This window comes from Anguilla rostrata, chromosome 3 (genome assembly GCF_018555375.3).
Source record: "Anguilla rostrata isolate EN2019 chromosome 3, ASM1855537v3, whole genome shotgun sequence".
NCBI classification, from domain to species: Eukaryota; Metazoa; Chordata; class Actinopteri; order Anguilliformes; family Anguillidae; genus Anguilla; species Anguilla rostrata.
In genome coordinates, this window is record NC_057935.1 from 57890703 (window position 1) to 57916397 (window position 25695).

Consider the following 25695-nt stretch of genomic DNA (forward strand, 5'->3'; position numbering starts at 1 on the left):
GGTAATCCCCGTCCCGCCCCGCTGGGGGCCACCCACGCAGGGCTCAGCCAGCCGTGAGAGGGGCGCGGGGTCTGTGCTCACAGGGGTGGGGGGGGGTCACATTCCCCTTCACTCATGGGGAGGGATAAAGTTCTGGGTAAACTGGTCGCCCCAAAAAGCCCACCATCACAGGACCCGCCACCCCACCCACTCCCCTTGGTCAGGATTACAGAAACCCCCACCCCCCCATCTATACCCTCTCTGCCCCCCCCCCCCCACCCCCCCAAGAAGGTCTCTTAGACTCACCCCCCCCCCCCCCCATACATATAAATTCACAGAAAATAACACAACCTGGATGTAAGAATTAAAAATTAAATTTCTCATTCGATGGCTTTGGTGACCATGCTGTCGAGAATGAAGTTCTCTACACTAGTGCCATATCTTAGTGTAAAACTACAAAATTTCACTCAACTAAATTTTGGTTAACATTTTAATCAAATTAATGTTACGTTTTCTGAAAACGTTCTAAACTTATAGAATTCATGCCCACTCGCTAGTATCTACTCATCATCTCTAAACGTGCGCTTATTGAGCGGAAATTCCTTATTAATAACTGTTATGAAAATATAAGCTCTTTTGAAACACGGTTCTGAAAGTTCACCAAAAGCGGAGTGATTTTCTCCGTCTGAGCTTTCTTCACCCTTTAATAAACAACACGCCTCAGGCTTCGGGAGTTTTGAGACGGACATTAAATATTTCTGTATCAGTCATTTTTTTACTTGAAAATTGAGCACGGAGAGACTTTATCTCTTGTTACATACTCACATAAAAGTTATTGCATGTAAAATTACAATTGCAGGAAAACTGGATTTACATTGCAATGTTATTCGTACATCACATATGGTAGATGGTAAAAAGGAGAATATTGCCGCAGAATAAATATTTGGCTCCTTATGTCTAAATTCAAATCGACAGATCTAGCGCCATGTACCTGAAGTTTTCAGAAAATTGGCGCGCCAAATTGCTACCTGAAAAACGTTACCCTCACATTCAGTTGTCTTTTTTTAACCACAGTCCATTTCTTCTTTAAATATTGAATTAGTTCCAGTGCTGTTAATTCTTTTGCAGCCGTTTCCGCATAAATTTCAGGAGAATTATTATCCATTAGCCTACTAATATAGAGATGCCCTTGGTTGCCACGGCTCTCCGTGACGTCAGCTGTCAGTTCGTGCTGAGGGAACCTGGCACACCGCGAGACAGACCGTTGATCAGCGGAAGTGTGCTCACTGAGGCCTCGCGCCGTCGCGGTTGGCGATCAGTCCGCGGTAAAGGGTTGAAAGGAAGTGTGGCCACTATCACGCTGGGATTGTAAACATGTAAAGTGCCTTTAATAACGGCTTTTATTTAAATAACCCAACCTGCAGTTTACAAGCACATAACACCACAGGACTAAATGCAACTTCACAAGGACCCTGGGTAGGCTATTACACGCTCCCGTTGGTGAGTCATCCGCTTTTATTGGGGTTGCGGGGTGCAACACAACAGAGGAACCCGCTTTGGGCGTTTTAAAAACGCCTGGCTAATTGCAATAAACATGCAAACGGAATCCCCTCGAATTCCAAAGCGATTTACTTGAAAATTCCATTGCTAAAGCCTTTTACTACAGCTAACGGAATTTAACAGGGAGCGTTCTTTGAACATACGATTCGTCTGGTTTATTTGATTTCAGCGTAATCATTCCGGAAATGATTTTGTACCATTTCGGCATTGTAATTTTAAAATACGTTAGTTTGAAAGTTTGAGCGATACCGCGAAGATCTGGGCAATTGCTCGGATGCGACATTTGGCCTGCATGTGAAATAAGATATGGAATTAGGCCTAGAGCCTGAATGTCTGTTTTGGTTAAGCTACCTGGCTATGAGAGCGAGTAAATAAAATATTTTGAACAAAATCCGTTGAAAATGTAAGTGCACAACGTGTGTTGCCCATAAGTAATCACATTTTCTGAAAATAACAAATAGAATGTAACAAATTAAGCCTGTTCAGACGAGATCAAATTTACCCAGCTTTTTGTTTGTTTGTTTGTTTGTTTTGTTTAGGCTGCATGACATGTGATTGTACGCAGAAAAATGAACACACTTCGTTTATCATTTTAAAACTTTTTTAGTCCAACACAATTTTAATATTCGTCCATCAACTGCAATAGCTTGCAGTCCATAAAAAACAACAGACCGTCGATGGTATTAATTGGCTAAAAGCTTAAGTGGCTGTGTGTTTGCGTAAGCGCGCGCGCATGCTTTATTAATAATGTTAATAGTTTTCATAATGTTACAGCATGCTCGTTGTTTCTTCTTTTAGACATTACATGGACTTGATAGTTCGTAGCCGATGATTTCTTTGAACTTCACCTTGGCTTTTGTTTCGCGGCATGTTTCTGACGAAAGCAGTTATTACACACGCGCGCCTGCATTCTTTGTCTCATTCGTGTAGTTTACGGGAAAAATTTTTTGTTGAGCCCAAAGATGAATTTATCATTATTATGAACATAATCCAAAAACTGAGTGAACAGCGCGAGCGGCGAATGAATACAAGGCAAGTGAATAAAATATTATCACGTTATTGTCAAGGCCACCAAAATCTAGTCGAAAGTAAATTTCTGCTCTCCCCTGTGTGTTGGTTAGATTCACTTTTAGTATATAAGCTACTTTTAAAAAATAAAATAAAAAAAAGGACGCACACGTTTTGTATTCATTTAAGGCATGTAGAAGAACAAAAATACCTCAGGTTTCATTTTGTTTCCTACATCAGCCTCTGCCCCGAATCGTTTGCTTTAGTAAGAATTTTGTTTTACAAACAACCAGGTTTCGTGTAGGAACATACTGACATGTTTGCAAACAGTATTAAAAAAAAGTTAAACTCCGCAATTTGGAACTGCGCGTAGCATGCTGCAGACAGAATAACATTTTACATTCCACATTGACTTCGAAACAATAATAGAAACCGACTCGAAGAAAGCAGAATTTGAGAAAACATAGTGATAACAGAGATTGCAATACATGGACACGCGAACAGGGCAGGAAAACATTACCAAGTTACCGGAGGTTATGGCTGGTCACAGTGATGCCAGTTAATCATATATTGTACAGGACTGATCAACTGAAGAAAGGTTTGAGGTGTGTGGGTTATGCCGCGTGGGATGGGAAGGGAGAGAGGGAAAATAAATAAAATAAATAATAAAAAAGTACACCGTAAAATGTCCAGTGTTAATGCAACTGTGACAGTGTTAATTCAGCTCTAAATAGATAACATTAAGGTCCCACATTCCAGACTGGGACCGAATGTAATCGGTTAAGAGCTGAATTAACACTGTTAGAGTTGAATTAACACTGGTCAAGTTTACTGTGTGATAGGGGGGAAGAGGGAGGGGTGGGCAGCTTTTGGGTCGAGTAATTGTGACTGCCTGCCTTGGGTTGTTTTCGGGTTGCAGGAGGGATCTCGCCCGTCTTCGGATGATCAGCCTTCCGCAATCGCCCTTTTGCAACTGCTTTTTCTAGAATGGACTATGTATCTAGCGGTCCTTCTCTCCAGCGGGGAGAAAGGGGGGTGGGGAGTGGGGGGTGTGAGGGATCTTAAAATAATTGGTCTTATTTTCGCGCGGAGCACGGACCTCTAACCCTCCATACCTAGACACCCACCCCCCAAAAAAAGAAAAAAAAATTAGCCCATGAAGTCGGGAGGCCTGCCCTGCACGGACTTGAGCGGTTTGTCATGCTAACCATGCCGTCGCTATTGAGCGCGCGGTGTCACGGCGGACACAGGGAGCAGACGGTTCACAGGACCCCTGCTTTTGTGATGCTAAGTCCGCGCGCCCGCACACCAGCGAAATAAACAGATTTATTTATATATGTCCGTCGCTTTGGTGCCGCGCTCGCGCGCATTTCAAGAGGGAGGGAGACCGGTCTCCCTTTCTGTGTCACGAAAGATATAGCGCGCGCGGCCACGCTAGACAAAAGTCTCCCAACCTTATAGTCTGGTGGTCAGGGGGAGAACTTGAACATAACTCATGAACTGAATGAAAAAAAGGGTTGAAACTTGGGGTAGGGGGTTACTCTGGGGTGACAATGTTACAGAAACTGCGAAAATATTTTCTTTCCTAGTATGTTGGATTTTTGATTGGAAGGATAAGTGGAAAAAGTAAATTTTGCGAGGAATTAGCGAGAAATTTGACGTGTTAGCGTCATTGTGTGTTACTGATCTGCATATTACTTTAAACAAGGTTCAGAAATGAGTCATGTTATTGTTGTGGCTGTATTTGTTGTTGCTGTGAGTGCTATTGTCACTGCGGTAACTTTATCACTCGTAGTGCGTTAACTACTCTGTCAAGCATAGAAAACTCAGTGTTATGTTATTAATATTTCTTTTTTCTTTCTTTTTTTTAATTTTACAGTTCATTTAGGGCTGTGCATAGTAAGCCAAAACGGGCCCGAACGATCTTTAAGGATCCCAACACGATGTGGTCCGCAGTTTTTAGCGTCTTTCGCAGATCGCTTGCGCGAGCCTAAACTCATCTCTCTGATCTCATTGTCCGCCCCGCGCTGCATTCCTTCACCAACTAATCCACGATGGATGGCTCCAAATGTGCTGGGGTTTTTTTTAATGCTGCAAATAAGCCCAGATTTACCGAGGCTAACCGGGAATTACCAGACAGATTTACCTGCGTGAAAGAACTTCGGCCGTCTCGATTTGCTACTCTCAAAACGTACTTAGATTTAAGATCCTGGTTTAATGTGGTGTAATCTGGTTTGTCATGGAGCCGAAGGGGATTTAAAAGGACGCCTAGTAGGCCTACTGTTCTCTGAAAAACCTCAGTATTTACTTTCCAAATGTCAATTTGTACTTTTCAAATATCAATTAACGTGTAGATTTTTTATCAAAGCCTTACATACGAAGTTCTCTGTAGAAAAATACCTTTATTTAAATCTAAAACTAGAGGGGTGAAAAAAATTACACTTCACTTAACATAAAGCCAAAAAGCCCTCTGTAAATTTATAGATAAACTAATGAGGAATTAGTTATTTTATTTTGTTATATTTTATTTTATAGATTAACCACGCAGTATTTGAAAAATGGTTATATTTCCTATTGTAAAAATGGAAATGAATGATGTTAGTCTGTGAAAGCAGTGCCTTCAATCAAAAAAGAAGTTACTGGCAAAATGTAAGAGACTTCTGGAACTTCTTGGAGGGCTAGATTAATATATATTATATATAATATAGGGTTTAGTCCTAACAGGGAGTTTTCACTTGTACATGGAACAGCCTGCCCGTGCCTCGTGCAGTGAGATTGTGCCTTACTGAGAGGGACACAGTGTCGTCTGAGAACCACCGCCCCCCCCCCCCCCCTCCAAAAAAAAAAAAGCCTCCCGGTCAGCTTCTTTACAGCAACAGGATTCCTCCACCATCCAATGAGCAGTGGCGTGGTGCATTGGGCATAATGGTACAGTATGGCTGCTCCAGGGAAGGGCCAAGCGTGGTTTGGAGTGGTGCTGCTCGGACTACCACGGCGCACTAAAATGTCGCGGTGTTAATTCAACTCTTTGCAGTGTTAATTCAACTCTTAATGTATAACATTTGGTCCCCCTCTGGAATGCGGGACCAAATTTGATCTTGTTAAGAGTTGAATTCACACTGTAAGAGTTGAATTAACACCGGACATTTTACTGTGTGGGATCAAGTTGTCCTTTTCTCGTTAGTGTGTCAGTTCGTGTGTTCGCTGGGGGCCAAGGACGCTGGGAGGGGCGGCGGGGGTACGGCGGAAGAGAGAGGTGGCGGGGTGGATGCGAGGCCCGGCGGTGGGTTACGCCCGGCAAGCCCGCGAGAGAGAGACGGTGGAGGCGGCGGTGAGCGAGCGATGGCTCTGCGGCAGCGCTTTACCCAGAATGCCCCGGGTGTGCCGCGTGGCTGCCGTGTGCGCGGACGTGCGGGCGGCCATGTTCTCGCCGTGCGCCGAATTCGAACCCGCGTTCAGAAGCACTTCTCACGCGTTGCTCTTCGCTCCTTTGTGTTCAGGTTCTGAGGCGTGTTCAGGCTGACGTGCTGCGTTAGGGGCTGGAAGCCGAGAGGGTGGCGTTCTGGGTTCAGACGACTGGGGGGACGGGGTGGCCCGGTCGATCTGCAGTATTAAATCTAAAGGAATGGCAGATGCTTTTCAGGACGTTTTAAATATTTCTTGTGTGGACGGGGGGGGGGGGGGGGGCTTTTATAGCTTCTAAATCACTGTCTTTTTTAACTTCCCATGTCTGCCTCTCGACATCCACTGCCACTACCCCCCCGGTTCCCACGGTGACAGAAAGAGTGGGGGGGGGGGTGTGGGCGTAGGGGGTTGGGCGGGGGGGGGCTGTGTCCCTGCGCTCGTGAATGAGGGCCGTCAGCCCATCATTTGAATACATGCAAATGACTCCTGGTATGGTTCCAGGTACCCATGGCAACCGCATCCCCCCGAGGGGGCTCCCATCCTTGCCGGTATCCATGGCAACCTGCCCTCCCTCATCTTTTGTTTGTGGCTGTGGTGCGGGGAAGGACGGCCGGTGGTCCTGCGCTTGGTGGGCTGTGGTGGTGGGAGGCAGGCTTGAATGTGGCCCAGAATCCTCTCTGTCAAGGTCAAGGGCACACAGGGAACGACAGACAGAAGGACCTCTGCTCTCTGTCCTGCCCTGTTAGGTGCTCTGTCACACACCGCCACCTACTGGATAATCCACAGGCTGACATCCTTCGAAGGTCTCTAAGATTTCCATGACCCATGGTAGATTTCCATAGGAGGGCTTTTAGTGTTGAACAATTTCCTATTCACTCAGAACACAAGATGAAGAGCAACAAGAATGACAGAGCCTCACACACACACACACACACACACACTCTCTGTCTCTCTCCCTCTCACACACACACGCGCAGTCACACACACACGCTATTCACATACACTCATGCACCATACGCACACGCACACTCTCTCTCTTTCTCTCTCACTCACACACACACACACTATACACATACACTCACACACACACGTATACATACAGATGCAGACACACACACACTCACACACACACAAACACAGGCCAAAAAATATCACAAGGGGGAATCCTACAGAATGGGTTATCTTTGCAATAAGAGGCAGAAATGTGGTCTACACACTGCGCCTATTGAAACCAGGAGGGATTTAAAAGCAGCAGGTACATCTCCATAGTTCTCCAGAACCCATTCTGGTGGCTTTGAATATCAAACGTTTCCTTCATAAGGATTTCCCTTGTCTGACCGATTGGCTTTCTACTTATTTAATTATATAAAAGGTAGGGCCATTACCTTTCTAAATTTGGTGGATTTCACAAGGATATATAATTTATAATAAAAAATATTTACATGTTTGAAGAATTTCCCTGCTTAGGGAACTTCTCCAAAGGTTTTCCCTCTCTGTTAACATGTGAAGACTGAACAACAGCCTCTACATTAAGAACTAGAAAATGTAAGCATACATTATTATTATTATTATTATTATATACTGATCAAAATATTCAAGGTGAACTACCAAATTTTATTATTATTATGCAGTAGCAGTAGTAGTAGTTTATCATGTATTTGTAATGTGCTTTTAAAACATAATTTTCAAAACATTCCACAGTAAGCATAAGAATCAGTGAAGCAGTAAGAAAATAAATAATATTTATAACAAAGAAAAGAAAAGAAAATGGTGCAAGTCAAAGCAGATCACAGGTATTCAAAAAGAAACAGAACCAGAGAATTAGAGTAAAAGGCTTTAAGCTGCAAATAAGTCATTGGTATTTAAGTATGCAGTCCCAGTCCCAGAGATATATCAAGACCTGCTTCCTGAGAATCACCAGTTTAAATGTTTAATAATTTCCCTCTTTTACTTAAACTCTGGAGACGGAGCTGATCGATCATACTTACAGAGTATAAATGTTATTGAATTATATATTGACCATTTGGGGGTCGCAGTGGAAGATGGTATATCATAGATCATCTGCACAGGGCAGGCCTAATGCTCGTGTCCATTTACAGTAGCCCTTCGGCTTTTATCTACAGCCTACTTGTAATTTCCAGACTGAAGGTTGTTGGAGGAATTCCATTCTGTTGAAATGCGGCGCTTGCTGGCCCTTCGCGGGCGCGGGACACAGAATGGCGATGTTTGCACATGCACGTGGACCGCACTGTGAAGGTCAAGTTCAGGGCAGGACATGGTATCATTCGATGATGCTATGCAGGAACCGCTACTGTTGTGGGACAGTGCCGCCTAGCGGCCGCTTGTCGCCCTAGCAGCTGCTTTCCCTTTTTGTTTCGTGTTTGGTTTGTTTCTCCGACCACTGCCGGTGCGCGCGCTCCCTTTCGTCCCTCCGGGGGCGAAGAACTCTTTCAGAAATAAATTGAATCTCGAAAGCCAAAAAATCTATGTCCTACCCATATACTCAGTACAAGCGTGGGAGTTATTATTATTCTTATTATTATTGTTATTCTTATTATTATTGTGTTGTTTTTATTTCATATTTCCATTATTATATTCATGAGGAACTGTCTTTTTTCGAATAAAATCAAGCTTAAAATATTAAAAGACCACTCAGCTCGGCCAAATACCTTCCCGAAACCGCCATTGTTGCGGTCGTGACTGCACTGGGCGATTGTAGCCGGCGGTTGCATACGTCACAGAACAGACACTACCATGTTGCTTTCATTCAACTTTTCTCTCGAATCCTTTCTCTCTTTTGTTAGGCGATGACCGGGGGCCGCATGGGCATAGCTGGTGTCGCCTGACCTCTTGTGGTCAATTGCGTGAACTACAGGCCAATACTGTTACTGAAGCTGCATTCACGTGGGGCGAATTTTTGGTAGTTTTTTGGCATTTCCAAGCTCTTGATACCGATAAATACGAAATCGTCACAAAATGTCTGACACATATATAATGTCACAGGTTTAAAACACACAACTTTTAAATGTATAAATACAATTTTATTGCTGTTAAAAAATGGCAAGCGTTTTGTACAGTTGTGCAAAGCAAGCAGGTGTGGTACAAATAGGGCTTCGACAATTAAAATGTAATAGTATGTGCAGAAAACACTTGTTTGAATGCACGCGGGAAATCAACAGAATCTTTGATGCAGTCTTAAAACTGATTTCCGGTGTGAAAAATACATGACCCTGTCGAAGGATGAGAAGTATTCAAGTGCATAACCAGGGCATCTACATCATCTATGGATGAAATAACATTTTTAAACAATTCTTATCTAACATGAACCACGTGAAAAATCAAATAATTTTACAAAAAAGTTTTATTATAAATGAAAGTGCAAATCAGGAATTTCTGTCCTAAAAGAATTCACTTTCTTGCAGGCAATAAATTGGCTGAATGCAGGGGACCTCCCAGATGAGCGACATTTTGAAACAACGGAGCTTCCTCACAGCGATCTAAGCAAAAACGCCTTTCAGACAAGACTAGAGATATTGGGTTCAGTCGTACATTACATTACAGGCATTTAGCAGACGCTCTTATCCAGAGCGACTTACAACAAGTGCATTGGTTCACGATGTAGAGGTGCAAAAGAAACACTAGAGTGAAGTAAGGATCGTAGTGCCAGAAGTGACCACATCGATCAGGACTCCAACCCTGTAGAGTAAGCTGTTCAGCAAACAAGAATCCTACCAAGTACAAACTAGCACTGGAATCACAACTGGAATTGTACAGCAAGGTCATCACTTACAAAGGCCATTAAAGATCCTGCGATACGTGTAAGGGAAAAATGAGAAATTACTGTTTACATATTTACTCGCTTTTATATAACCTTAAGAAATCATTTAAAATTTATTTTCTGTCTAACTGAGAATTATTGGGAATGCATAGCCCCTCCCGTGTGTGTTCCTGTTTTCCCCAGAACACTATCTCTGTATTTCTCCATTGTTTTTAGTCACTGTGACATGATAGCCTTGAAGAAGTCAGAACGTCTAAACAAGTCTGTATCTCAGAAATCCAATGTTTTTAACCAATCAGACACAAGCTGCAGAACAGTTTGAGACAGACAGGTTTTGGGAAAATTCCAGAACCCGCCTTTCACCTACTTTTAACTGTATAAAATGAATGGCTTTTCGCCTGTTCTGGGAGCTTTCATACAGACATGTTGTGGCGCTGTGTGGATTCTCCTATTGGGCTGAATAAAGGTATTTGAACAGAATATTGTGTGCAAGTCTGTTGGACTCTTCTCACCGACCGGGCGAAATTAAGGTAATTTCCACCACATACGTCATGCATGTATAATTAGAAATAGTAAGGGTGCTAAACCTGGTGCCTTAAAATGGTTCTCTCAATCTGGCCACTCCCATTTACCTTAACTCACAGCTGATTGGCCACCCCCTGTGTAATTCTATCCCCGCCCACTCTGAGTCCCCGCAAAAAAGAGAAGTCGATTCTCACTTTGATCATCCTAGTTATGACAAAAAGTTGTTTTTTTTTTGTTTGTTTTTTTCAAAACCCGTACCATTTAAAAAAAAGTTAATAAAATTAAATGCCCCAGAAATTCAGTGCCTTCACATGGTGGTCAAAGTTTATAGAAACTGCACTATTTCTATCTGTATATATAGAGCAAAATAGGAAAATTCCCTGAGCAAGAATATTCAGCACTGGACTATATTTTGTATGCTCTTGACTGCTAGTCAGGCATTTAGCACTTACATTTCCCTTTGAAAATATACCAATACCTTTAATAAGCTATTCATTTTAATATGTGATCTTAATGAAATATTTTTATTCAACATAAAAAGCCCAGTCTACAAAACTGGGCTTGCTATGTTGAAGATAGGTTACTACCTTTGCCAACCATCGACAATCTCTGATTGGTTGTCTCTGAGCCCGCCTCTTCCCTCAGGCACGGACTCTGATTGGTTAACTCTGAGCCCGCCTCTTCCCTCCGTTAGGGACTTGGCAGAGCCGAGCAGGAAGGCGGGGCTTCCTCCGTGGGGCTCCTCCCTCCCTCTGAGTGGATACGGCTCCGGGTTGGACCGCTGTCCCGAAGGGGGCGTGGCCGGGGCGCAGGCCTGTTCCGGGGAGGCCCTCTCCGATTTGATGTTGAGGCCGAGCGGGGGAGAGGGAGACGAAGAGGGGTGAGCGGGCAGGGTTGCCGTGGCGACCTGCGTCGGGAAGGAGCAGCCGCCACTCGACATCCTGCAGAGGGTAGATTCAACAGGTTAGTGCCCCTGGGGGTGGGGGGTTTACCCCAATCGCTGATCTGTGTTCCCCCTTTACACATTCCACAATCTTGTAGTATTGCAGTCTTATAAAAATAACACAATAACTTGGCAAATCGGCACATGGGGAGACATTAGACAAAGAACAGCACCTACTGCGACTACATTTTCTTGTGGTGAAAAAAATGTTTGTCTTCATATTCTGACCGTATTGTTACCGTATTATTCTTATATTGAAGCGGGTGGCTGAAGCGCCTATACTGGAGCACGACAGCACTGGTGCTAGTGAGTAACATCTCAACAAGACCTGTCCCCTCCAGTGTTTTATATTTTACATGCAATACAACAACCTGCCTGTAGATGGTAGAAAAAGACAAGAGATGAAACACACACACACAAAATACGAATGCGCACACACACAGAAACATACACACATGCAAATATGCATGCATACACACACACACACACACAAATATGCATGCATACGCATACACACACACACAAATACGCATGCATATACACGCTGCTGTGTTGGGCCATGGGGTAGAGTGGGACAGACAGGCGGACAGGCTTACCCTAGACCTCCCAGAGCCCCCTGCACTTCTGGGTCATGTGACAGCCGCCAGGTGCCCGCGACACTGCGCTGAAAACTGGCAGAGTGGGCGGAGCCTGGGTGGGTGTACTCTGAGGAAACAGGAAGTCATCACAGACATTCTCAAATCGCCCATTCCTAATATAGCTTTCTGACAGACATCCACTCCTAACAAGAGTCAGTGTTTTGTAATCAGCGTTTCTAATTTTTGCATAAAAATGAAATCACACAACCTATATTTAGACAGCACCAAAGAGGACTATCCAGACAACAAAAACTATCAAAAACTATTAAAATAAAGAACATATATTCTTGAAGTTATCAGCCTCAATTAAAGGTTCCTGTCTGCCCTGCTTGTAGTATGTACCTCATTGCTTAGGGTGTGTGTCCTTCTTCTCATTTTATACAAATGTGAAAAATAGCATTTTCTGTAATACAGACATAAGCCAAGAAATAGCCACCTAGGGTACATAGATTTATTTATTCCCCCCCCTCCCTGGGGAAGATTGGGATTCCTATGGGGGTAGGACTCACCAGGAGTGGGTACCCTGTACCCCCCTAGCGTGTGCCCCAAAAGGCCTGCTTTCTCCATGGCAGCCATGTGGTTTCCCGGGTAAATGCTGTGATACAGCGCCCTCTGCTGGAGGAGTAAGGGACAGCGTGTCAGTATCAGGGAATGCAGTATTTTTAAGAGGCCGATGGCTGTAGCCTCCAGATAGCATCTGCGTGCAGAAGCCATGGCAGAAGCATCAAAACCGCACCAGTACCCATTTAAAAAAAAAAACTCACACTGAAAATAAAAACACACACACAAAAATGGCGGTAACCCTCTACATCAGGGAAAACCCGTTATTGAATATTACGCAATTGCCAAGCATGAAGTGGCCTGCTATCAGCCCGCCACCAGCTGTCACCCTGCCAGAGTTTTGTAAAGTGCAAGCCAGTAGGGGGCAGCGGTGAGGCGAGGCATAAAACTGCCAAGAGAAGCAAAACAGCCGTCGAATGGTGCTCCTGCTGGCGGACGACTGCGGCGCGGGTTTGCACCATGGCAGTACGCCGACGACTGCTGCATGCAGTGAATGTTCCTGCCGGGTACGAACATTCATGTTTGGTGGTACATCGGTATGGTGTGGAAGACCGAACGAGCATGTGTGTTGAGTGTAGGTTCTCAGGACTGGATGCAGTGTGGATGTGAGTTGTAGTGTTCTCGGACTGTGATGCAGTGGGATGTGATGAGGTTCTCAGGACTGTGATGCAGTGTGGATGTTGAGCTGATGTTCTCAGGACTGTGATGCAGTGTGGATGTGAGCTGTAGTGTTCTCAGGACTGTGATGCAGTGTGGATGTTGAGTTGGTAGTGTTCTCAGGACTGTGATGCAGTGTGGATGTTGAGTTGGAAAGGTTCTCAGGACTGTGATGCAGTGTGGATGTTGAGCTGGTAGTGTTCTCAGGACTGTGATGCAGTGTGGATGTTGAGCTGGTAGTGTTCTCAGGACTGTGATGCAGTGTGGATGTTGAGTTGGTAGTGTTCTCAGGACTGTGATGCAGTGTGGATGTTGAGTTGGAAAGGTTCTCAGGAGGGTGAGCAGTGTGGATGTTGAGCTGGTAAGGTTCTCAGGAGGGTGAGCAGTGTGGATGTTGAGCTGGTAAGGTTCTCAGGACAGTGATGCAGTGTGGTTGTTGAGCTGGTAGTGTTCTCAGGAGGGTGAGCAGTGTGGATGTTGAGCTGGTAAGGTTCTCAGGACTGTGATGCAGTGTGGATGTTGAGCTGGTAGTGTTCTCAGGACTGTGATTCAGTGTGGATGTTGAGTTGGTAGTGTTCTCAGGACTGTGATGCAGTGTGGATGTTGAGCTGGTAGTGTTCTCAGGACTGTGATGCAGTGTGGATGTTGAGTTGGTAGTGTTCTCAGGACTGTGATGCAGTGTGGATGTTGAGTTGGAAAGGTTCTCAGGAGGGTGAGCAGTGTGGATGTTGAGTTGGAAAGGTTCTCAGGACTGTGATGCAGTGTGGATGTTGAGTTGGTAAGGTTCTCAGGAGGGTGAGCAGTGTGGATGTTGAGTTGGTAAGGTTCTCAGGAGGGTGAGCAGTGTGGATGTTGAGTTGGAAAGGTTCTCAGGAGGGTGAGCAGTGTGGATGTTGAGCTGGTAAGGTTCTCAGGAGGGTGAGCAGTGTGGATGTTGAGCTGGTAGTGTTCTCAGGAGGGTGAGCAGTGTGGATGTTGAGCTGGTAAAGGTCTCAGGAGGGTGAGCAGTGTGGATGTTGAGTTGGTAAGGTTCTCAGGAGGGTGAGCAGTGTGGATATTGAGTTGGAAAGGTTCTCAGGAGGGTGAGCAGTGTGGATGTTGAGCTGGTAAGGGTCTCAGGAGGGTGAGCAGTATGGATGTTGAGCTGGTAAGGGTCTCAGGAGGGTGAGCAGTGTGGATGTTGAGCTGGTAAGGGTCTCAGGAGGGTGAGCAGTGTGGATGTTGAGCTGGTAAGGTTCTCAGGAGGGTGAGCAGTGTGGATGTTGAGCTGGTAAGGTTCTCAGGACAGTGATGCAGTGTGGTTGTTGAGCTGGTAGTGTTCTCAGGAGGGTGAGCAGTGTGGATGTTGAGCTGAAAAGGTTCAGCACCACATGCCCCCATTAGCACAGCTCAGCTGGGAGCGGCATGCCCTTACCGCGGTGCTGAGGTTGGCGCGGCTGTCCCCTGGAGGAGGCTGCGCCTCCATTCGTCGGTTTGCAGGGCCTAGGCTCAGGTTGCCATGGGAGTACAATGAGCAGCCAATACCTGCAGGGGAACAAAGACAGACAGGAAGCACGGAACAGGAAGTGAATACAATACTATTTCTGTCCTGATTTGCAGAAGAGGCCACTTGTTTTTAGTTCTCTAAAGATTACTGCTACTTGGAATTCCCTCTCTCTCACACACACACACACATGCACTTACAGACACACACACACACACACTCCTTTCTAATTTGTCGTTTGAGCATTCAGTATTAATGCAGCCACTTTTAAAAGCCCTGATGTATATGTATGTCGGCAAGGTAATTATGTTTTTTATTTGTACTGTTTAGTTGTTTTTTGTGAATAAACAGATTTCATATTTTACCCCTACTGTAAGTTTCTCTCTCTCTCTCCATCTTGCTTTTTTATGTTTTGTCTTTCTTACTTTAACTTTTTATTTTTATTGTGACCTTCTCTTTTTACATTTTCTTTTCTTATTTGTGTAAATAGTGGGGATTTTTATATTTTATTATTAATGTAGAGAACTTAGAAGTGAAGTCTCTCTCTCTCAGTCTTATTTGTCTAATATTGAGCTGCCAAAACAATACAATATTTTTTTTCTCTGGTTGTTTTTTTAATTGATGCAGAAAATATGCAGTTTTTTTTTTGTTTTCAATTATCACCCCCTCTCAGTTTCAATTAAATTCAATATGCTTTATTGGCATGAAATACATCTCACACATTTACTCATTTAATGAGTCTCCCTCTCTCTCCCTCTGTCTCTCTCTCTCGCTCTCTCTCCCTCCCCCCCTTATCTCTGTCTCGTTCTCTGGGCAGGAGGGCACTTCCTGCTCTGTTGGGCTCTTCCTCTGTCCTCGTTCGGCCGAAGCGACGCACTACCGGCTTCATCGCAGACGCCTATTTTAAGCCCCTTGCGCCTCTTCCTCTCGTCCCTTCCTCGCACCTCGGCTGCGGAGGGCGCGAGGAAGAGACACGAGGACAGCGGAATCGAGGCAAGGGGCGTTACGAAAGCGGAACGTCCCGGCTCTCTGTCGAGCATCAGTCTGAAGAGAGGGATCACTGTATCTGCAGGTTTTTTTTTTTTTTTTTTTCCTGGTCACCTTTCAGTCGGCAGTAAATTCGGGTCTTGGAAACACGACGAGGACTCATTAGCCAACCAGTTGATTGAAAATAATTACATAGCGGCTCAAACACAGCCAAAGCCCACTGGGGCCCTCCAGGTGTGGTGTCTGGCGTCCGTGCTACACGCCAACCGATTGCTGCTTTCCTTCCTTTTTTGTGTATTCTCCAGTCTCAACAAATGTTCTCAGCATGCAAAAATGTCAAGTTACTCACGCTTACAAACCACCGTCTGTAAGTCTTTTACCCCTTTCACACAGAAGAGAAAAAGGAGTTTTCGAGACGGCTTCGATACCGTACTTATGTCTGTGTGAACACGTTGCGACGGCTTTTAAAATACCGCATAGAAAAATGCCTCTCACGGTGTTTTCGAGGCGCCTCGACTACCGCCGCATTTCTCCTGCGGGAACGGAAAGCAGCATCGACGACTGCTTTCTGGGCGGCGTTCGAATTACGTTACAGATCTGCGTTCACGCGCACCTACCTCTCAACCGAAAAAATGGCGTAGAGAGGAAATACCTGGACCCACAAAGAAGTGGAAATATTATTACAGTTGAGAAGCGAGGAAGAAAGTGCCACACAGATCGTGTACCGCTGCACCCAAATACCGGTTGACACACGTATTTCATTTCTCTCCTTTGATTTCTTTTGAAGACATTGAAACTATTTTTGATTTCGCCCACGCCTACGGTCCGACTCGTATGCGCTTTGTAGCGCACACAGACGTAGCAGATAGTTACATTGTAAATGCACTGAGAACGAGAAAACTAATAACATAAAAACTGCAACCACTCGCACTTCAAAACGTAACGTTTGTTTGTTTGTTTGTTTGATTGTTTTGCCGGAAATTTCAAGAAGATTGCAACGAAAATAAATAACAAGTAACGTTATAGCTTTGGGCCCACATCAAGTGTGATACTATGGTAACGGAACGTAAACAATTCATTCATGGGGCGACATAGCTCAGGAGGTAAGACCGATTGTCTGGCAGTTGGAGGGTTGCCGGTTCAAACCCCGCCCTGGGCGTGACGAAGTGTCCTTGAGCAAGACACCTAACCCCTAACCCCTAACTGCTCTGGCAAATGAGAGGCATCAATTGTAAAGCGCTTTGGATAAAAGCGCTATATAAATGCAGTCCATTTACCATTTACCATTCACGAGAGTTGAGTTCTCATGTGTGTGAAAGGTAAATACGGCTCGAATACCGCATTACAAATTCTGTGGGAAAGGGAACCTGTTTCCGCATCAGAGGCGGCTCAGATGCGGTGTTCGCTGTGTGAAAGGGGCTTTTGATTAAAAACCGGGAAAATCTAGCCCTGACTTCAAAAGGAGAAAATGCAAAATAAACCAAGTTTGGGGCATTATTGTGTGAACATGTAAAGTTGTTTCTGAATTCTGTGTGTTTCTATGAGGTCAGAAGGTACAGGAGTTAATATTCTTAAGGGCTGAGAGTCTGTGCTCAGTGTGGTTATTTCTGTAGGGAACCCAGAAAAGTGCCAAACTCTCGGTGCTGTAAAGGTATGGGGCATGCCGGCCCGCCAAGGTGTAACTTGTGCAGTGCAAGCGGAGTGTCTTACCTGAGTGGGACGGCATGAGCGTGGGGTGGGCCTGGGCCCCGGTGGGGGTTGAGGAGCCCAATTTGGAGGCGGGGGGTTTGTGGAGGTGCGGGGGTCTGTGGGGCAGCAGGCCGGGTTTGGGGGAGTGGCCCCTGGCCGACCAGTTCTCACAGACCCCCCCAGAGTACGGGGGGTCAACAGGAAATGGAGAGGGAGCCTGAGAGAGAAAGGAACAGCAGGGAGACAATCAGCCACTAAGAGAGGAAGGAACAGCAGGAAGAAGATCAGTCAAAGAGAGGAATGAACAGCTGGGAGAAGATCAGTCACTAAGAGAGGAAGGAACAGCAGGGAGAAGATCAGTCACTAAGAGAGGAAGGAACAGCAGGGAGAAGATCAGTCACTAAGAGAGGAATGGACAGCTGGGAGAAGATCAGTCACTATGAGACACAGTTACGTACATAGTATCGTTGCCGTGCAACAGAAAATCCCATGCCAGTGCTGAGCTGAGGGATCCTCTCTGCTGCCCCCTGCAGGCTGTCGATCCGGTCCAGATCCTGCCCGTCCAGCCTCTTCCGGTGCAGAGTCTGCCGGGCAGAGGAGCAGAGAGAGGCTTCACAAACCACTAAAAACCTGCCTTATGAACCAGTCACGGGCATTAAAAACCTGCCTTATGAACCAGTCACGGGCATTAAAAACCTGCCTTATGAACCTGGCACTGGCACTAAAAACCTGCCTTATGAACCAGTCACGGGCATTAAAAACCTGCCTTATGAACCAGTCACGGGCATTAAAAACCTGCCTTATGAACCAGTCATGGGCATTAAAAACCTGCCTTATGAACCAGTCACGGGCATTAAAAACCTGCCTTATGAACCTGGCACTGGCACTAAAAACCTGCCTTATGAACCAGTCACGGGCATTAAAAACCTGCCTTATGAACCTGGCACTGGCATGGCACCAGCCTATCAACACATCAGGTGAGTGCAGACACTCTGTGGTTCAGTGCAGTGGAGCGCAGTGGGGTGCAGTGGGCTGCAGTGTATTGCAGTGCAGTGGGGCGCAGTGGTGTACCTCCTGTATGTCGGCGTTGGTCCGGCTCTCGTGCGGCTCGCTGTACTCGGTGTACTTGAGCAGCACCTTGTCCATGTCGGTGCTGGCGTACTGGAACAGCCTGTTGGAGCCGTTGAAGATGATGAGGGCGATCTCGCAGTCGCAGAGCACGCTCAGCTCGTAGGCCTTCTTCATCAGGCCGAACTTCCTCTTGGTGAAGGTCACCTGACCAGAGCGAAGACACAGGAAAAAAAACACTCCTGTTCTAATTAAGAGCGACCAAAAAAAAACCGGTGCCCTTACGCTGAATGTATTTTAAAGATGATTTGACCTTTTGATTGAACCGTCCACTTCGCCTTTAGAGCGTAAGTGTGGCTGAGCTTCCCTACGCAGCGCTTGATTGCTCTCCGCACTAAAGAGAACGCGCAGTCTTCGTTTATCGTCTTTAAAACCGCTCGCAGTGTAAAATGTGCTAGAAGTGCGGGTTCACACCAGGGCAGCAAACGTTTCGGCCACAAGGGGCCTTCCTCGGTGTCTGGAGAGCACACGGGCGTCTGAGGTCTGCGCTAAATATATGTGTGCAAAGAACAATCAGTAGCAGTCAACACAGTTAGTGTTAATCAGTTTAACCATCAGGGTCCAAGTTGAACTATGCGGTTGTTCCTGCACTTGACCGTACTTCCTAGGTTTCACACACTATTCCTGGTTATGGTTATACACTTTGTTGTACGTCGCTCTGGATAAGAGCGTCTGCCAAATGCCTGTAATGTAATGTAATGTAACAGATGGACAGGTGCAATTTGTCGGAGATAATTACTGAGACGTAGCATCATGTTAAATGAAGCTGCAGGCTGTAGACTTTAATAAATTTAGACTCTTACGCACTTTTCTACACTCATATTCCGACTCCGTGCCAGATCATGCAGCCGGGTGGGCTCTGGGAGCCTTTCACATTTCTGACACCAAATATGATGATATTCCATCCTCCTTCCTCCATGACGGGGGCAAGCTGAAGCACACTGCTGAATTTCCATTGGATGGTGACATACCTTTAATATTAGGCAGCGGTTTGGCTTTTAAAAAAAAGTGTAGGTGAATTCTTTATTTCTATGTGTAAGAATGCTGAAATTTTGTCAGGGTATTTGCGAACGCATGTATAGGCTTCCATTTGGTTAAATAACAAATCTAATGCAAGAATACTAAACTAAACTCATACAAATACGCGCACACACACATGCACTATAACTGGCACTTTTGAGAAAACCACAGGATGTTACACCATTGTGACCTCACCACCCACCCAACCCCTGCCCCCCACCCCCACCCCCACACCCCCCCACCCCCATGGACCAGTAAACTGGGGGATTTCCAAACCACCACTACAGTTGGGAAGGGATCCTCACAAAAAAGTGCCGCTTGCAAGAATTTAAAATGACAAGTGTGGAATAGACGTAATATGGAGAGAGCGCACATTTATGAATACTGCATTTCCCCAGCCGACTCTGTGCCTCACACGGCCACTTCATACACACAGGTGTGCACATGAGAAATTACTGAAAGGCATTTGGTGTGCAACGTTTGAAAGAGATGAACTTGCGTGCACGCTCGAACCTCAGACATAACGAGCTAACCTCCTTCGGCGTGCTCACTAAACAGAGAGCGAGAGAAAGAGAGAGATGGAGAGCGATGAACGAAGGAAGAGTGACGACTGGTTGACCTCCTCACCTGTCTGTTGCGCTGGTCCATGATCTGAGAGATCTGGATCTTTCTCCTCCCCATCGCTCTTCCCTGTAAGGCCGCTGGATCAGAGGAAGGGGAAGTTTTTAATGTTTAACATTTCACGCTGGACACTCTGCAGCCTCTACAGTCTTTATTTATTTATTTTTTTATCTCTTTTTAACGGACAGACTTACGCCGCGCCTGGACCCCTCACCGCCCCCGCTGCGCCTACCCAAAGCCCGGTTTCCCCGAAATGAGACGTAAGCCCTGTCCCCATCGGCACCTGGGTCAGATAATCACGGGACTACATCCGAACCCAATTTCACAGGCGCAACGGGGGCGCAACAGGCTGCAGATCCCAGACGAGCCCCCCCCCCCCCCGCCTATACTGTCTGTAACTTTTCGTGCTGCGGCCTTCTTGGCCAGGTCTCCCTTGAAAAAGAGATTTTTGAATCTCAACAGGACTAACCTGGTTAAATAAAGGTTTATTAATAACAATAATAATAATAATAATAATAATAATAATAATAATAATAATAATAATAAATAAACTGCCGGCTGTGGGCGGGCGAGCGAGCTCACAGGCGATGGCGGAGAGGAACGCGGTTTTTTTTTTTTAGACGAAAACGCTGGAAACCAGCCACCTTCTGCGGTTCCGTCGGCCCATCTGCAGCTCTGAGACTGTTCCCACGGGTGAGAGACGGACCAGACCCTGGCTGTGCAGAACAGGAACAGGACCGCGCACTTAAAAAAATTATTATTATTTTTTAGTTTAAATCGATTCGTTTCAGTCGGATAAACCTAAAAAAAATTTTTTTTTACCACGTATATATTACCATATATATAAACAATATATATATATATATATTTTTTTTTTTTTTTTTCCCCAATTTATACATTTTAGGTTAATTCAAATTAATCTCAATTAAGAAAACCTAAAAAATATATAGGCATAACAAACAGCAGTAAAATTTTAGGTTAATCCAGTGAAGCATGTTTTTCAGGGTCGGTGTGTGTTAAGTCTGTGATGAGTGTTTGTGCTCAGTATTCGTGTCAGTCTGTGTTAAGTAACCTACCAGTGCATTTTAGCGCTTTTCAATGAGTTAGTTGATTTTTCTGCATCTTCCCATTTTGGAATTCATTTCAGAATGACCTTAGCTTTTTACAATGCACTTTAATCTGTTTATTCGGTTTGATGTTACCTGAGGCAAGTCAGGTGAAGTGCCTTTTATTAACGAGAGAACCGGAGCGAGGCAGTAGTTCAGATTGTGCATATTTGAACCATGTACTGTATTTGCCAGGATGTATTCCATGTGCAATATGGGTAACTCACCTCTTTTTTTTTTTGGTTTATCTCTCTGTGACACCCGAAAAACAACCTTGGTCTTACATGCCTTTGATTATATTTTATCTAAAAAAAAAAAAAAAACACATTTTCAACCTTCAAAGAGTTCCTCACGCATACTAAGCGTGAAAAGTCATTAATTAAAGTTCGCGAATGCTAAGCCTGCCTGCTAAAGGTGCAGACATCTAAATAAGGCCAAGCTACAACAAACAATACTGGCTATCTTAGCTCGTACAAATTAGACAAGCTCTGTTCCGGAGCAATGATACCCAGTGTTTCCTAAATTATTTCACGTAACTCCGTCCTGTGTTTTTTTTCGCCTTGCCTTCTGAAGAGAATGTGATCATTCAAGCGTTATGTGTCGCATGAAAGTGTCAAAGGCTATCTTGGTACCTGTGGATGTAGGGCGTAAGATGGAAGCACCATAAAACAAACTCAGCCCTGGTTAACTTCACCGATGTTCCCTGAACTGATTCATGGGGAGCAACCCCATGCCATCCAAAGCGAATGAGATCATTCAAACTTTGTGTCAAATAATAAAAATTGCCTCACCGATGAAGACATTTAAATTAGTGTCTTAAATGGCGGATGAAAACTTTTATCAAGTTTATAAAGTTAATTTTACAAAATAGAAGTGTATTTGCAACTTAAAATAAATGGTAAAATAGATACTGTACATACGTAGATGAATAGATACAATACTGCATTATCCCCAGGGGGACATTTTTCTAGCAGCATGTAACATTCACATTTACATTTACAAACAGACATTTATACAAATAATCATTTACTCTAGAGGAAGGGGGGAGGAATGAATAAATACAGATACAAGACTAATATTTAGACCTATTAGGTAAATATTTAGTCTTAAATACGGATCCCAGCATACCTTTGCCCCATTAAAGTACGGTTTGTTTGTGGGTCAGTCTAGCCAAGTGTAGGTATTATAGTATTTTCCTTTACAATGTGAAATTATGAAAACTCTTATTTGTTAACTCAATTTTTATTCCCCGGAGTTTCTGCCTCTACTACGTGGCCTGGCAGGCTATTCCACACATTGGCCACTCTCTGCGTGAAAAAATGCCTCCTAATGCCTGTGCATGATTGACCTTTTTGCTAAGTTTCATTAATGCCACCCCGTTCTACTAACAGAGCTCAACCTGAAGTTCATTTTGTTAATCCCCTTCATGAATTTAAAGGCCTCAATCAAATCGGCGCTAAATCTGCTTTTACTGAGATTTAAGTTAAGTTTTTCCTCGTAGCATTTTTCTATATTCATGATGTGCTTTTCATGCACCCAAAGCACTGGATGCAGACAATTGTTCAAACATATAATGTAGTAATAAAAAAAATAGTAACGCAGCTGAATTGCAGATTATTTCCACTGTAAATGATTGGCATTTGACACTTTCATGTGACACATAACGTTTGAATGACCACATTCTCTTCAGATGGTAATCCGCCGTTTAAACCGATCATATAGGCCCAACATCATAAATACAATAGGCCTATTTTTAACTGAAATCACTGTTGGGCTACCAGTTTTTTTTCTTTCGTCTACTTCACTCTTGTTGCAGTCCGCTTGTGCAAGACATCGTATTAAGCCAGGGCTAATTATGCCTCTATGTCAACGTTCCGAAAATACCACCAGACCTTAACTCATTACAGTGCTATTGCGCCGTTATTAGTATCCCTTATTATTAGCACGCACGCGCCATGCGCCTCACTTAAAGCGTACGTAACCCTGAGTAATTGATCGGTGGGGTATAACTGATGCAATTAATACGGCGGTTATTTATTCTTTAAGAAAAAAATCTACGGCAAAATGACTACATTCTGAGATTTTGTCTTTAATAACCAATAGCAATCAAAATGTTGCCACAGTTAGAAAATTAACGCAACATAAAATATTTTCCAAATGCATGTGTGTATAAAAACGGTTAATCACGCCTGTTCTTGCACTCTACGAGCACTTAGCCTAATTAAATACTTGGTAAAATAACATGTTGTTAAATAAAGTCTGAACAGAAAGGGCATTTAATAAATATGATATTAACTGGTGGTTTTGTAATAAATACAATATATAATTTAACACACTGCAATGGATAGGCCTTTCTTTTAATTGGCTACAATTTAAGAGAATATTCATTAATTTCACATCTGGTTAGCCAAGCTTTAGTGACATAGGGCAACGGTTTTCTTAAAGACCAACATGTCTGCTCAACAGAACTTTACACATATAGCACACAATAAACTTTAAATATAACCCCTACACACACACTCACACTCACACACAGACACACTACAGAGAGCTGGGCGCTCTTCATTTTGTGGTTTTGTATATTTTTTTGCACCAGAAACACACCTCCCTTGTTCACAGTGAGAGAGCGGCCAATTTTGGATGGCACTCACCACAGGCAGCCGCGGCCCCTTTTTAGTTTCGTACACACAGACGACTTCAACTGCCCAAAAAATAGAATAATAACACAAAAATGCAGTCACATCACGTTGATTAAAATGTATGTTAATTATCTTCCCCCTAGTTGCCTTCCGTCGTCTTGTGCAGCAGACTGAGCTATCAGCACCTATGTTTGAAATTACTGCGAAAATATACACGATTCTTTTAAGACTACAGCGATAGTAACGTGTCTGTTTAGGTTTGCATCTTTGGCGCGAGCTCCACTGCGATGCCCTGCGAAAATAGCTTCGTCAAAATGTTCCAACAAGACAAACTGTTAAATATTACGATTGACACTGTTGGGCTGATAAAAACCAAATTGGCAAATAAATGAAATGACCTAAAATGTAAATAATCAATGGATAAAAAGACAGACATTGACGAGAATAAGTTTTTGTTGTTTACTATATTTAGTCCACGCTCACTGGTTGAGAAGATTATGCAGCGCGTTGTTGCTTGTTAAATATAATGACCCCCGAGAGGCCAGTGGCGCACACCGTTCAGACATGATCTCAAGGTTTCGCGAAGCCGTAGGCTACATGTACGCATTCATTTTTAGCACCGGCATGACGGCAGTTTGCGCATGTATAAGCGTCGCGTGCTTATGTTCTTTAACCGACACATTAACGAAAATAAGCACGGCAACGCCCCGAGCTACATTAAGCAAGCACGTTAACAGACCCTTCTCAGAATATCTTAATTGAAATAGTTATTTATGTTACAAAAGTTCTTTTTTTTATTCAAGTAATGAGAAGTTTAATAATTAGAAATAGGCTGGTTGCTAATAGGCTACACTTATATTTCGCTACGACAGGAGGGGATACACATATCACTGCACCGGTAGTTAATTCAATCAATAACAGTTCCCACTTGGAATGGACAGTTCTGCGCTTACACTTTGTTTTAAAGCGCCATTGAATTACGTACTGAGAGCATTTCACTTTGAACGTCAAATAAATGCAAAATTTCCATTGCCCTGCGAAATGCGTACCCAATTGCTTCATCGAGACGTGAAAACTCATGCTGCCTGAAGTAATCCGTGTTTTGCGATTCTTTGTTTTGCAGCGTATTTTGTCACTCGACGCGGTGTGCGTAACTGCGTATTTCAAAGTGGGTTGGCTGGTGCAACGGGGCTTATGCCTGCACAGTCCAATGTGTTCACAGTGCACTATGCGTAGCCTTTCTCCAGCAAATTATCACGTCTGTAACTAGTTCTTAAAGTTAGCGTCAGGTTAACCCAGCCTGCAGCTGCTGAGCCTCGCTAAACCAAGCAAGGTGTGACAAGTCGAACAACGAAAACACCGCCTCACCTGTCCACAGCGAAACGTCTTGCTGTCAGCCCGCGAGGTTCTCGGTTATAGCCTAGGCTTGTCTTGGTTGACTTAACAGTTTAATCGACTAAACAATAAAGAGAAAAAATCACTCCAATGTGCCTTGGGCTATGCATATAGAAACCCCGTCTGTCACCCATTTAATTTCCCTACGTGGTATCAGAAATCTAAAGAAAGCTGTTACTTTCACATGAGCTAAATCGAGCCACAGAGTTGCTCACTCTTTTAGCACAAGCCGCTACGGTGCAGGAGTGCAATACTCTTAAGGATTAGCATAGAACGCCCATCTTTATTTACCATTGTCTGCTCCGCCCCTTTGGTGACGTTGTGGTTGTGTTATAATTATATACGAGCTTGGTTCACTGTCGGATGCGGATGAACAGAAAGCGAGTGATGCTGTTTTTTTTTTTCTGAGCGCAAACTGAATGCGTAATCGATTCACTCGTCATTGTCCACTTGGTCCCTACCGCACGTACACAACGCTGATGAAGGTGTGAGCTTTGTACAGTAGGCTATGTGCGCCTGATGTACAACTTTAGAGTCCCGTCACTTCATTGGAGATTGAAGGTCGATTAATTG

At 44.3% G+C, this 25695-nt stretch overlaps 1 protein-coding gene and 1 long non-coding RNA gene across 3 annotated transcripts; one reads left to right on the plus strand and one right to left on the minus strand.

Annotated features, from left to right (window-relative positions):
- Positions 1–1254: 1254 nt before the first annotated feature.
- LOC135251314 (uncharacterized) lies at positions 1255–17876 on the plus strand. The gene is made up of 3 exons (XR_010329123.1): positions 1255–1479; positions 10950–11218; positions 17747–17876. It is a non-coding gene; the product is annotated as an uncharacterized LOC135251314 (long non-coding RNA).
- On the minus strand, positions 8972–25378 carry LOC135251313 (myocyte-specific enhancer factor 2B-like). Of its 2 annotated transcripts, none has more exons than XM_064328645.1 (9): positions 25096–25378; positions 19989–20062; positions 18285–18488; positions 17672–17797; positions 17235–17430; positions 14469–14578; positions 12346–12448; positions 11795–11903; positions 8972–11196 (listed from the first exon to the last, which is right to left on the minus strand). In XM_064328645.1, exons 2-9 carry the CDS (start codon positions 20040–20042, stop codon positions 10839–10841), a joined length of 1260 nt encoding a protein of 419 aa, XP_064184715.1. In that variant the 5' UTR covers positions 20043–20062; positions 25096–25378; the 3' UTR covers positions 8972–10838. The 2 variants fall into 2 exon arrangements, with proteins under 2 accessions (XP_064184715.1, XP_064184714.1); XM_064328644.1 differs by having other exon boundaries at positions 12346–12451; positions 25096–25377.
- Positions 25379–25695: the final 317 nt, after the last annotated feature.